The 14,229-nt window shown below is 43.2% G+C and overlaps 1 protein-coding gene across 2 annotated transcripts in view; it reads left to right on the plus strand.

The window, feature by feature from the left end:
- Positions 1–14,229, plus strand: part of LOC131239555 (O-fucosyltransferase 1) — a 30,400-nt gene that overhangs the window by 13,903 nt on the left and 2,268 nt on the right. For both annotated transcript variants that reach the window (XM_058237317.1, XM_058237318.1), the window contains exon 8: positions 1,909–2,038. In XM_058237317.1, coding sequence (XP_058093300.1) covers positions 1,909–2,038 — 130 coding nt within the window. The remainder of the gene's footprint in view (positions 1–1,908; positions 2,039–14,229) is intronic.

Consider the following 14,229-nt stretch of genomic DNA (forward strand, 5'->3'; position numbering starts at 1 on the left):
AGGAGATTGAATGAACACGTGCCAACATGGTATACATGGGTGTGGCATGTGCCAAAAGTTAGACAGTGATGAGGGATCACACCCTTGCCCATAATTCAGGCCAATTTACTCATCAGGCGGGTTACACTAGTATGCAGAAAACGATGGCTGGGAAGAAACCTGTATGGCAATGAATATCCTGGCCCATGAATCCATCGACCTATAACCACTGTACATGTGTGGCCCAGCTGTGATTGAAAAGTTCAACAAGATGCGTATCTTTCATATGTGGTGTTATTGTACAATGGTTGGTAGTAAAACTGGGCCCAATATAATTGCATAGCTGTTGTTGGGAAAAAAGCTTGGTGGATCATACCAGCTAATGCATTAGTTGTTTAGGTCCATAGAAGCATAAGAGGAGTCGGTGGTATCCCATTGAAATAAGATATCTAGCCATTAGATTAATCCAAGTTCAAAATAAGCTATGGCATCTTAAAAGAAGAGAGTGACAAATGAAGATGCTTCTTGGTTAATATTAACCAAAAACGGTTGGACTTTAGTTGCGCGAATCGTCTATTGTTCTACCCAGATGTTGCTCCTGCTTCGAATCATGCTTTGGACTCACCCTCCTGCTCCTGCATCCTAACTGTTTATTGTACGTGATGAGACATAATCTTGGATTATTAATGACACCTTATCATATTGGCCATTGGGCTTTCTTTCTTTCCTTTTTTCCCTCTATATAATGATTCTATAATACATCCGTTAAGAAGTTCCAACTGCTCGGAATGCTGTCTTATTTTCTTTTTATTTTTCCTTTTCTTTTTCTCCATGTCCCTCAAAACATTTTTTTTCACTCAGCAATGTGAAGTTGGAAGAGAGTAAGGAAGTTCATGTGTAAATAAAGTCTTATGCAATTTATCTTTCCGATGTAGACAAACCAAAGAGAACCAAGTAACCAGATGGAGATAGAGATAAGTTGAAAATTGGTGAGCTTCATGGCAACTTTTCAATATTCCAAGAGGTTTATAAGTCTAAAAATCAGATATAAGAAAAACACTCTTCAAAAACCTCTCTCAAAGCATTTTGTAAACCAAGCCTATTTCAACCACAACCTTCCATTTTATCTAATTTTAGACTTTTTTGAATGTTGATGATATTTATTAGAAAAAAATGCGAAAAAACAAATATCTACAGCAAGCCTAGAGGCAGGATCGACAAGGAATCATTATCAATACACTTCGACCAGGACTAGTTACTGACTCTGAAGAGAGCCTCTTTATCATCCGTTTCACAGCCATTGAAGAAGGGGAACCTGAGAGCCCAAAGTAGCAATTTTCGTTTTACCATTTTAAACACCATGTTCCGTGTTACCTGATTCTGCTTTGTTGTTCAAAGTCCTGTCATTTCACTAAGATCAAAGTCATTCCATGTAGACCAAAGTGTCACTAGGATCAACAAACACCACATGATTGCTTTCCTTTTATCAAATGTGATCCCCCTCCATGTTTGGAATAGGTCTGCACACGGATTCTGGTATAACCCGGTGCATTTCCAAGAAGCTTAGAACCCTCATCCACATGATAGGAGCAACTTCACAGTGAATAAATATGTGATTAACCATTTCCTCTGCTTTTAGTTGTCTCCAAAAGGAGTCTTCATTTCCAAAAGGAGAGCCCAATTCATAGTTGGTCTTTTATGCCTCAGCTGCCTTCTTCCTAAGGATTGCATACTTCCTTCCAATTCACCAAATGAATGAAAATCTCTTCCAGCTTCTCGATATGGAGAATCATACTTCCTGAGCATTTAAAAAATGACGTGAAATTTACTGAGCATTTAAACAATGACGTGAAAAGTAGTAGTTGGGTTGAACTGATAGTAAGCGGATGTTTTCGTTTGGTTTTATAAATTTAATATGAAAATTTTCAGGTGCCTAGACATATTTACCCCTCAAGAACAGAAAATACTGAAGAAATACCGGGAGGAAAATTTTGCAAAGAAAGAACTTGTGTACAACGAAAGGAGAGCCATTGGAAAATGCCCCTTAACTCCAGAAGAGGTAAATATTTCCCTCCAATTGTCCTCTTTCTATTGCAGTACATATTAATCCCATTACCGTTTACAGTTTACTCTATTAGCGACTTCAGGTAAAGAAGGTTATAAACTCTTAACATGATCGATAAAAATTGCTACAATTACTGTCATTGTTGTGGGAGACATTATGTGGTCCTCAACCTGATTACATGCACAATATAATCTGGTTTTAGTTTGAATAAGTGGTCCTATAGTTTAGTGATCCAAGTCATTTGTCTTGTTGGCCCCACTATGGATGGACAATGCCCCATGATCTTCTCATTAGGACAATCCTTGTCTTGAAAATTGTTGCCTGCAAAGTATATGGTTAATAGGAGAAATATGGCAGCAGGTCCGTGTTCAACTGAACAAAGAACCAAGACTGGTTGCAAGGATCTTCCAATCTGGGGGAATTTTGGGCCATGGCCATCTTTTTTGGGTCATGTTGACCATTAGTTACTGTCACCGAACTGTGGTCCCCACTTAGACAAACTTAAAACCCAGATTTTGTGCAATGGCAGTAGTAAATTCAGATGCATAGACACATTTGCATGCAGATTTTCTGTTTCAGTCAAGCTGCAGGACATTGAAGATGTTTCAGAATGGAGAATTTCCAATGTATACTTGCCCACTGAGAAGAATCTCAAGACAGCATTCTGAGAATGATTGAAGGATGTTTATTGCAAATTTTTTTTTTTTTTTTTCTTTTCATTTTTTTGGGTGTGTGAATTTGGTGCAATTATTGAATTCGTTAATTTATGTAATCTGGTCAACCTTCCAAGCTCTGATCACCTTTTCGCATGGTCAAACAATCAAGACTCCCCGATCTTGAGTAGATTAGATAGATTTCTGATTGACGGAGAATGTGAAAGGAGGCTTCCCTTTTCAAGGCAAGAAACAGTTTTAAAGCCCTGCTTTGGACCATTGGCACCTCCTCTTTCTGACAGAGGAAACGAAGCATGAGCCGTAGCCTCTTGGATTTGAAAATAAGTGGTTATGGTATCACAATTTCAGCTCAATGGTGGAGGCTTGGCTGAAAAGCTGTCCTGTCCAAGGATGGGCAGTTTTGGATCTGCTAAAAAAGCTGCATTTTTTCAAATACAAATTAAAAGAATGGAGTGTGGTTATGAATAAAGTGGAAGCAGCAAGACAGGAGGAGATTGAAGAGTTGATTCATGTGCATGACAACAAAGAAATCAAAGGGGATCTCTCTCCTAGTGAGAAAGGGCTGAGAATTACATTCCACAGAGACCTTGCTGAGATCACTCTTTGCGAGGAAATTACATGGTGCTTGAGGTTGAAGGCAACGTGGCTCAAAGCAGGCGATTGAAATACTGGTTTCTTTCACAAAATTGCTAACGGAGGAAAAAGGAAAAACACCATCTCCAGGTTGTTGGTGGATGGTGCGTCATTACTGAGAATAAAGATAAAATCAAAGTAGTGAAGCTCAAAGCAAGCAATTGAAATACTGGTTTCTTTCGCAAAATGGAGGAAAAAGGAAAAACACCATCTCCAGGCTGTTGGTGCGTGGTGCGTCATTACTGAGAACTAAGATAAAACCAAAGAAGCAGTGGACTGCTTTAAGAAGCTTTATAAGGAGGAGACAGTATTAAAAAACCTGTGCTCGAAGGAATCACATTCCAGGCAGTCTGACGATGTGACAGCTTTGGAAAAGGAGTTCTACGAGGAGGAAATTTATGCTTTGATCAAGGTCATAGGTGCGGAGAAATCTTCCAGTCTGGATGGCTTTCCACGGGTTTCCTTCATCAATGTTGGAACTTCATTAAAAAAGACTTAATGGAAGTCTATGTAGGATTTCACAACAGAGCAAAGTTCAGCAAAGGTACGGGTGCTTCCTTCACCTGTCTGCTGCCAATGGTTCGGGAGCTGAACGTCTAATTGAATTCAGAGCCATTAGCCTTCTAGGACCATTTACAAAATCATTGCGAAGGTCTTTGCTGAATGGCTGAAGCTGATTATGACACAAACCATTTCGCCTTATCAGGAAGCTTTTACATATGACAGGCCAATCCTTGATGGTATCCTAGTGCGAATGAATGCATCCTTTCGATTAAAAGAAGAAGAAAGCTTTGGTGTGTAAAATAGATTTGGAAAAAGCCTTCGACCTTGTTGATTGGGGTTTCCTCATCTTCATGCTCGATAAGAAGGGGTTTGGGCAAAAATGGTGTGGCTGGATTAAAGAATGCATCTCTTCTGCTTTTTTTTGGGGGCACTGGTTAATGGTTCCCTGACAGGGTTCTTCTCTAGTTCTAGATGCCTAAGATGGGGAGACCCGTTCTCTTCGTTCCTTTTTGCAATAGTTGTTGAAAGGTTAAGTTGCATGCTGTTAAAGGCAGAAGAGCTGGGCCTAATCAAAGGTTTTGCAGTTAGTGCTGCATTCTCCATCCCCCACCTTCAGTTCGCTGATGCCACCCTAATTGTGTGCGGTGCGAAGAAATCTCATTTGAAAAATCTGAAAGGAATCTAAAGGAGCTCTGAAGCTGTATCCGGACTAAAAGTGAATCTGAGAAAGAGCTTACTTGCAGGAGTAAATACCCTTGAATCGCAGGCGAGTCATTTGGCAGCGGCACTTGGTTGAAAAAAGGAATCTTTCCCATCTGTGGATGCCCTTGGCTGGGAAAGCAGTGGCAAATCCACATGGGTGTCGACCAATCCACTGGCAGAGGTCCCAAAGATGGAGAGGGAGACAGTCAAATCAGGGGCAGCTTGGTTAGATCTGGTGGATCTTGGTAATTTCAGATGGGTTTTCGGTGTGCTGTTGCTGCAAATCGGTGAAGATGCCGGATGTGATTGCAGCTCTGCTGTTCATCTCTAGTAGTGGCAATGGCACAAGATACGGTCTGCAATAGGACGGAATAAGAGGGTGCAGGAAGATCTGGCGACTATGGTGGGTTCCGTGCAGGGATGCAGATGCCAAGTATTGAAAATGGAGATGCAGGTATTGAAAACGGAAATGCAGTGACGTCAGATTCTACATTGGTGGGACCCACCAATGCGATGGGTCCGGCAGTGGTGCTGGAAGAAAGACGGAAGAGACTGTCTGGCTCTGATACCATGTTAAGACAGGAGACCACATATCTGAAGTCTAATTTGGTGCATGGCTGAGGAAGGCGACGATCATGAATGGAGACAGGTGCAGTCTAGGAACAAGAATAGACGATCCGGGATTGCGGGTCACCGGAAATACGCATCCTACCCGACCCTTTTTGTTAAAGGGTACCCCCATGGATGGGTTCCTCTCGACCTTGAGAGAGTTTTTGGCTATGCTGGTGCAGTAATGGACGTAATCATGCCCAGAGACAAGGAAACTGGCGCTTTGAGGGGCTTCTCGTTAATTCGGATGGGTAGCGAGGTGGAACTGGCCAGGGCGGTGGCCATGTTGGATGGAGTGAGCTACGACGGGAAGAAAATGTTAGTTCAGAGGGCTCGCTACGGACCAGAATCCCTATCTGCCACTTACTCCCAGCTACGTCCCTCTCAGGGAGTGTCGAAATCAACTCACCACAAGCCTCTGGTCTCTGCCAACGTCTATAGACCTCTCCCTCTTTCTAAGGTGCGCTCTTTCAGAGATGCTCTGCTACAAGATCCTACGGAGATTATTCCAGCATCTCACGAATCGGATGGATCTAAGAAAAACCATCCTCCCTCTGACAATGACGAGCACACTGATGATCAGCAGTCCGACTGTGTCATCTTTGTTGATCAAGGGACTTTTGAGAAGAAGCGAGAAGAACTGACAAGATTGGTGGTGATCAAAACAGTAGAAGGTGCATCCATTCTAGAGGTTAAAGAATGGATTCAACATCGTTCTGGGGCCAAACTAGGTTTGTCCGAATTCAAACCTTTAGGACAAGATATTTTATGGGTTCAAATCTGGCCGGCTCAGATCTCTCCGTTGATGGCGGACCGATTGATTGTTGATGCCTGATGGTCCGATCTTACAAATTCTTCCATGGGAAGAATTCTCTATGTTTGGCAAGGAAAACATATGGATCCTTATCTGGGATATCCCTCTTGAATGTTGGTACGGCGAATTCTTTATCAAAGCCACATCCAAAGTGGGGTTCCTTTTGGGACTCGACCCGAAAACCAGTCTCGGGACGGAGTTGGGAGTCATCCGCGCTAGGGTGAGAAGGAAGAAGGGAACTCCCCTCCCGGCTCATATCAACGTGAAGATTGACAACTGCTCCATTTTTCTCCCAGTCTAGAGAGACACTCCGACATCTTCGTATCCCAGATGGGGGGAAGTTTGGAGAGCTAGGGAATCAAAACGGCCACCGACGATGCTCAGGTAGCCATTAATGTAGAGCGAAGGTGCTCCACCTGCATACTCCAGTGGACCACCAGATTTTCGGCCTGTCAGCGCCTCTGCTGCGACTGTACTCTGGAGCAGTGAAACGCCTTTTCACTTAACATGTGGCGACCCCCCATTCCCTTTAGCGTCTCTTTCGTCTGACGACATCTCGTCAGGCGGCGCAAAGAGATCCGCGCCCATCCTTCTCTCTCCACGTGTCCTGGTGGCTACGTCGTCGCCTCGGCAAACGGACCAACTATCTCATCAAAGGGCTCTGGTGCTGCCACGTACCACCCCCTCCTCTAATCAGCCATCTAATTTCAATGGAGACGTCAATAGGTCGAAGGGATCTCGACACGTGCTATCCGAACGTTTGCCCACCATCTCAGACACGTTACACGTGGTAGAGCACCCCTCGTCTCCCAGGCTCACATCCCTCATTGACGTTGGGTCAGTTGAGGCGGGTTCTTTCTTAGCCCATATCCGTCTGTCCCCGAGCAAATGGGGTTTTTTGAAGGTATCCGATTTAGTTCTCCTTAACCCTTCCCCCCTGTATTCTACTCGCCCTGCCCGTGATCTCGATTAACCTTCCTCTTCTCATCACCCGATTTCTCCCTACACCCTTCCCCCAGCTCGCAACCAACCCATACCCGCTTTAGAGTATGATTTCTCGTAAGAGGATTTGTTCGAATTTTTCAGATCTGAATCCCACTCTCTCCCATCCTTACTGTCCTCCCCTACCCTTTCCCTGTCCAACGATTGGGCTGATATTGGCCCTATCACCCTCTTCCAAGAGGAAGACCCTTCGGAAGCGAGCTCAGTTGCACCACTCCAGATGTGCCCCGCCCTCCCTCACAGCCAACAAGTAGATCTATCGGTGGTTGCCTCCGAGGGAGAGAACAAAGATCAATTATACAAGAAAATTCACCATAAAAAATGGATTAGAGATGCGGTGGGGAATGTGGGAAGATCGTTGGGCCTCTCATTTGGCAATCGGGATGAAGATTACACGAAACTTTTCCAATTTATCGAAAACAGGGGTAGACCTCTCCCTTTCCCGAAAACTCTCGTCAGACAAGTGCCTCATTCAACCAGCAACAGAGAGCTCCTCCGCCTCCAATCTTCCCCTTCGATCACATCAGGCTCATCATCCAGACACGGTAGAAGGGGTACCCAGGGCAGTTCGGTTGCCAAATGAAAGTTCTGTCTTGGAACGTGAGGGGAGTTGGCTCCAAGCAGAAGCGGAGCTTGATCAAAAGTTCTATCAGGAGAAGGGATCCGGGCGTTATCTGCCTTCAGGAAACTAAAGTCTCATCCTTCTCGCAGCGCCTTCTGAACACGATATGGGACGCTCAGGACGCTAGTTTCGTTGCACTTGATTCTCTGGGATCCTCAGGAGGCATTCTTATTGGCTGGAAATCTTCCAAATGGGACATCCAGTTATCCCTGTCCGGGGTATTCTCGAAAGCTGTCATTCTCCAAGATAAGTTCTCTCCTTTCTGTGGTATCGTTATTGCAGTTTATGGTCCTACGGACGCTTCTCTTAGGTCCAATTTCTGGGAGGAACTAACTGCCATTAGACAGTCTTTCTCATGGCCTTGCTATTTTGTGGGCGACTTCAACGTGGTTCGTTTCCCTTAGGAGCATTCTCGTAACAGGCAATCAACTTCATCTATGCACTCGTTCTCCAACTGGATCCAAGCTTAGGAACTGGTTGATCTTCCCCTATCCGGTGCAAAATTCACCTGGACCAACGGCCAAAAGGCCCAAATCCAATCGAGATTAGACAGGTTTCTCATCTCAACGGACTAGATCAGCCAGTTTCCGTCATCGGTTCAGATCGCCCTGCCAAGAGCGACCTCGGATCATTGCCCCATTCTCCTATCAGTGATCAACACGGACTGGGGGCCCAAACCATTCAAGTTCAATCCGGCGTGGCTTCAGATAGAGGGATTCCATCAGAAGGTTGTGGACTGGTGGAATTCCTATCCTTCCGAAGGGTATGCTGGTCATAAGCTTATGTGCAAACTCCGCCTTCTGAAGGAAAATTTGAAGGAGTGGAAGAAAGACGATCTTCGGACCAGAGACTGCGAATCTGAGGCTTTGCTGAATGAGCTTCAACAGATCGACTCTAGTAATGATGGCGATGATATTCCTCTGGAGGTCTTGGCTCGTCGCTTCCAGATCATCCAATCGATATCCTCGAGAGCTCTCGAAGACGAAATTTCTTGGAAGATAAAGTCCAGAGCTAAATGGATTTCCAAGGGCGACAGGAATACCGAATACTTTCACAGCATTGCTAACATGAAAAGTCGATCAAAAGCTATCCACAACATCGCTGTCAATGGAAGGCAGATTGAAGACAAAAGGGAAATCGAAGAGGCGGCGATCCATTTCAAATCTTTCCTTACTTTCGAAGGATGGGCCAGACCCAAACTGGATGGGATCCATTTCCGCTCTCTTCTTTCTTCGGAAGCGGATAGTTTGGAAGCACCTTTCTAGGTTGAGGAAGTCAAAGCAGCCATTGATGACATGGATGGTGAAAAGGCCCCGGGGCCTGATGGATTTCCAATGTGCTTTTTCAAAGCTTTCTGGGACCCTATTTAGACGGACATTATGAATTTCTTCTCCGAATTCCATGCAAGGGGAAAGCTATCTCAAGGCATTGGAGCATCGTTCATTGCTTTAATTCCAAAAGTTCAAGGTGCAAATTCCTTTTCAAAGTTCAGGCCTATCAGCCTTATAGGGGGCCCGTATAAAATCTTGGCGAAAGTTCTCTCCCTTCGGCTGGGTTCGGTTATGGACATGCTCATATCGAAGCATCAAAACGCCTTTATCAAAGGCCGACAGATCATAGACGGAGCGTTAATTGCAAACGAAATCCTCCATTTTTGCTACAAGGCAGTCAAAGTGGTTTTCTGCAAGCTCGACATAGAAAAAGACTACGATCACGTCGATTGGGATTTTCTGCAATACATGCTTTATCGTATGGGCTTTAGGGAGAAATGGAGGTCCTGGATGAGGGCGTGTATCGAATCTCCTCGTTTCTCGGTGCTGCTCAACGGTACCCCAAATGGTTTCTTCACCAGCACGAGGGGCATCCGACAGGGTGACCCTTTATCTCCGTTCTTATTTCTGATAGTTGCTGAAGCGTTTTCCCAGATGATGTTGAGGGGCCAAAGTGTTAAATTATTTTCGGGAGTCTCGATGCTCGGGGTCCAAAACCTGATCACGCATATTCAATTCGCAGACGACACTTTGATTACTTGCGAAGCGGATCCGGAGGCTATCTTTAACCTTCACACCACTTTCAGATGCTTCGAGGCGGTCTCTGGTCTGCGCATAAACATGGGCAAATCCAAAGTTTTTGGGATCAACGTTCTTGATCTGGAGCTCAATTCCTTCGCTCAGATTTTGGGGTGCTCCACCACCTCTCTTCCTACCTTCTTCGTGGGTCTTCCACTGGCTGTTGGCCCTCTGCCGATATCCATGTGAGATAGGGTGATCGAAAAATTTCAGAGGGTGCTCGCCAGATGGAAGTGCAACTACCTGTCTATTGGGGGGGGGAATTGCTCATCAAGGCCGCGATGTCTAACATTCCTATTTATTTTTTCTCGCTCTTCATCTGCCCGCCTGCGATGTTGCGTAGGATTGACAATCTAAGGAGAGATTTTCTGTGGACTGGCAAGGAAAACAAGAAGAAGTTCCATCTATTGGAATAACAAGAAGTTTGCAAACATTTCAGAAATGGAGGTGCTAGTGTCATAAATTTAAAGGTCATGAACAAGGCCTTGCTGGGGAAGTGGACCTGGAGACTAGGCTCAAAACTGGAAGCTCTATGGAATCTTATTATCAAAGGAAAATATGGTTCATCTCCGGGCGGTTGGTGGACGAGATTCCTCAGCTTATAGAGCTTCTCCCATTTGGAAAGGCATCCTTCGTCATAAAAAGCCGATCACTGATAACATCGCTTTCCAAGTTGGGAATGGAGTGGCGTTAAGATTCTGGGAGGACCAGTGGATTGGAGACAGGCCCTTGAAGGAAAGTTTCCCTTCAATCTACAACCTGGTCGATTCTATAAACAGGCCTATTAATAGTTTTTACTCCATCGACGACTCTGGAATTGTTTGGGACATCAGGTGTCGCAGAAACCTCCATGATTAGGAGGTGACCCAGTATGCCAACCTCCTCTCCTGCATCTCCACGGCCAACCTATCCTCGTCTGAACCCGATAAAATCATTTGGCCCAAAGACAAATCCTCCAGATTCTCTGTCAGATCCCTCTACTCTATATTGGCCCAGAGCCATATCCAAGATTCGATGGCCTCCCCTTTCATATGAAAATACCACCCCCCAAAATTCTTATGCTTTGGTTGGCTAGCTTCTAGAAATCGGATTCTCACTGTGGACAATCTCAAGAGGAGAGAGGTGCAACTTGCCAACATCTGTTTGTGTTGTATGGACAATGAGGAGTTGGTCGACCACCTTCTCGTTCACTGCCCGTTCGTTTCTCAGATTCGTCAGGATTTCTTCTCTCGCTTCAGTGTCGTTGGTTGTGTGCCCTCTTCAGCTCCCTCTCTTCTCGCTTATTGGCAGGGGTTCATGTTGGGGAAGGTGATATCCAAGGTTTGGAAAATGGCCATCCTCACTATCTGGTGGTCCGTTTGGAAGGAAAGAAATGAGCGATGCTTCAACAATACGCAGGCTTCAGCAACGAATGTGGGGTCGAAAGCAAAAAATCTTTTAATCGAATGGGCTTTGAATGTTCCTATCCTCTCTGGCAGTGATTTTACTTTTTTAGGCTTCTAGTTTCCTTTCTTCAGTTTTTTTCCCTGCTATCTCAGCAGCCTTCGTTGTTTTCCTTTTTTCTTCTCTCAATATAACCCAGTTACTTCAAAAAAAAGAAGAAAAGACAGGAGACCACATTGCGGAAACTGTAACCTTGTTTATTTCATTGAGAATAACTGGAATATATAGAAGAGATGAGAGATCTCAATTGATACACCTCTTAACAAATATAGAAGATTCCCGATCTAAGAAGATTAATCTACTCTGACAATGGGAAATTGATTTAGGACAACAGATTTAGAAGAAATTTGAATGTAGTCATCATCTTAAGGCAGTTTCAAGTTTTTTCAAATGAAGAGGACACACAAATTTGGAAGCAGTCTTCTTCCATAAAATTTTCAGAAAAATCCTTCCATAAAGAAAACCAAGTTCAATCAAGTTCTTTCTCAATGAATTTATTGAACTCAGCAGTCTCTCCTAGAATTACAACTTTCATGTGAACAGTGGTGAAAGAAGCAATTCTGACTCAAGTTCAGCTACAAAGGGATGGTTTCAGTTTCCCAAATAGATGTGTGATGTGTAAACAGCATGAAGAATCACTGTCCCACCTATTTTTGACATGCCCCATCACATCCATAATTTGGTCCAAGGTTCTTTCATCCTTTGGTGTAGATTGGGTCCCTAAAGACAAGTGTAGTGGTGAGTTGATTTGTTGGGAGGGGTGGCAGTTCAGGGGCAGAGGTAAGCTTTTTGTGGTCTTTAATGCCTCTCTTTCTGCTGGGAGATAAGGATTGAGAGAAACAGCTGTATCTTTGAAGGGCTTGAAGCAACAGAGGAGTTTTTATTTATTTATTTATTAATTATTATTTTAAAAAAATCATTGACAATAGGGTTCTCTGGGCAGCAGGATACACTTAGCATATGCCAATTGCAAAGAATCTTAGATTGGGTGGAGTAAATAGTGGGTTGGTGATGGTAGTGATTATATCAAGGGTCCCAAAAAAGGACTTATCATTCGCATCAGGGTATTCAATAACTGTTATGGTGGCCATAAGGGCTAGCCTTATGGCTGTTACAATACAGGTTGTAACAGATGTTATGGCCCCCATAACAGTAAAAAATTTCTTTTAAGGGTCTGCTTGGATTCATGGAAAACATTAGGAAAGGAAATGGTATTTCTTGGGAAACCTTATTTCCAAGAAATCGTGGGAAGGAAACATTGTTTTCCTTTTTTCAACAAGATTTTCCTAAAAATTAAAGATCTATTTTCAAATTTGTTATTTGGCCAAAAAAAAAGGTATTGTAAAAAAATTCTAGGGTAGTCACTGGCATGTGCCAGATTAGCACATGTGGCATGCTTGGAGATGGATAGATTAGTGGCACATGTGGGATACATGGGATATATGGACACTTGGAAGTTGAATTGTGTCACACATGGTACATGTGAGGTGCTTGAAGTTGAACGGTGGCACATGGCACAAGACACGCATTGGCACATTTGACACATGGGCACTTGAAGTTAGATGGCAGCAGTTGGGCACATTGGCACTATTGGCATGTGGCATATCTGGAGTGATTGAAGATGGACAATGGCATATGGCGCATGTGCGCATGTGGAGCGCTTTGCACATGTGAGGCGCAATATAAGATGGATGGTGGTACTTGGGGCACATTTGCACATGTGGGGCGTAAGAGAAGATGGATAGTGACATGTGGCATGCATGTGGGACACAATAGAAGGTGGATCACCTTTCAAAAAAAAATAAATTGAATGTGGATGGTGGCACACATGGCATAGTGGCACGGGTGGGACCTAATCAATGTTGTCAAAATCCTACGATTTACATTTTGAGTCGAATCTTAAGCAAAATGATTTGAATCCTTCCCTAAATCCATTTATTTAAATGAATCCTATGATTCTATGTTTCGGATCCTATAATTTATGATTTAAATCCCGATTTACAATTCAAATTGTACTTGTTCTCTTCTGTTTTAAGCTTTACTTGGATTTCATTTTATGTTTTTAAATTGGTGGGGGCTTTAAGAATCATATAGAAGGGGGTCAATTATTTAATTATGTTCTTTTTAAGAATTTGCATGATGGATATTCTCTTCAATGTTAAATTGTTTTCCATTTTCTTATGATTTCTTTACTTCTTAATTGGCTGGAACAGTATCTGTAATGTTTTTATAGATGGCTGTTATCATGTTGAGCTATATATATTGTGGTAAATGGTAATGATGGTTAAAAGTCAATCCCCCCTCCCCCCTGGCGCGCACGCGCGCGCTAGTCTATGTAACCAAATGCCGCTTTTCCAATGTGATTCTATGCTCAAGAAAGGTAAAACTAACATGAATTATTGAAGGATTCTTTTATATTTCTTAAGGTAGATTTCTTGAATGACAAAAAATAAAGGTAAGACCAGAATCATCTAACGCTATCATTATACGAAGGTTTGATGGTGCATATGGATGGGAAATGGATGACTGATGAGTATTTATTTATTTTTCCCGATTTATTTATATTTTTCAGAGTTTCTTCAATTTTCAAATAAATCATAAAAAATCTCACGCTTTACGATTTGCAATTTGATGCGATTCAACCCTTATTGGGAATAACTGAAGATGGACAACGGCTCATTTGGCACATTGGCACATGTGGCACATGTGAAGTAATTGAAGATGGATGGTGGCACATTTGGGCTTAGTCCTTGAGAAACCCATTTTCCTTCCATCATGGGAAAATGCCTTTTTTAGGGGTGGAGATGAGAAAATAAATTTGTTTATTTTCCAAGAAAAAAAGTTGGAAATGATGTCTCCCCCAAATTCCTGCAGAGTAAGGCTTGTCAAACAAGGGAAAGTGAGTTTCATGAGAAACAATGTTTTATTTCCTTTCCATGAATCCAAACAAGGCCCTATAGGAAGAAACTGTATTGGCCCATTACGGGCCTTTTTTTTTTTTTTTTTTGGTCCCCAGAACGGCTGTTCTAGCCCTGTATCACGTAACAGTTCCCACCATTGCCATTGCGTTATGGCTGTTTACATACCCTTTTTTAATACCATAATTGCCATAG

This window comes from Magnolia sinica, chromosome 3, assembly GCF_029962835.1.
Source record: "Magnolia sinica isolate HGM2019 chromosome 3, MsV1, whole genome shotgun sequence".
Taxonomy (NCBI): Eukaryota; Viridiplantae; Streptophyta; class Magnoliopsida; order Magnoliales; family Magnoliaceae; genus Magnolia; species Magnolia sinica.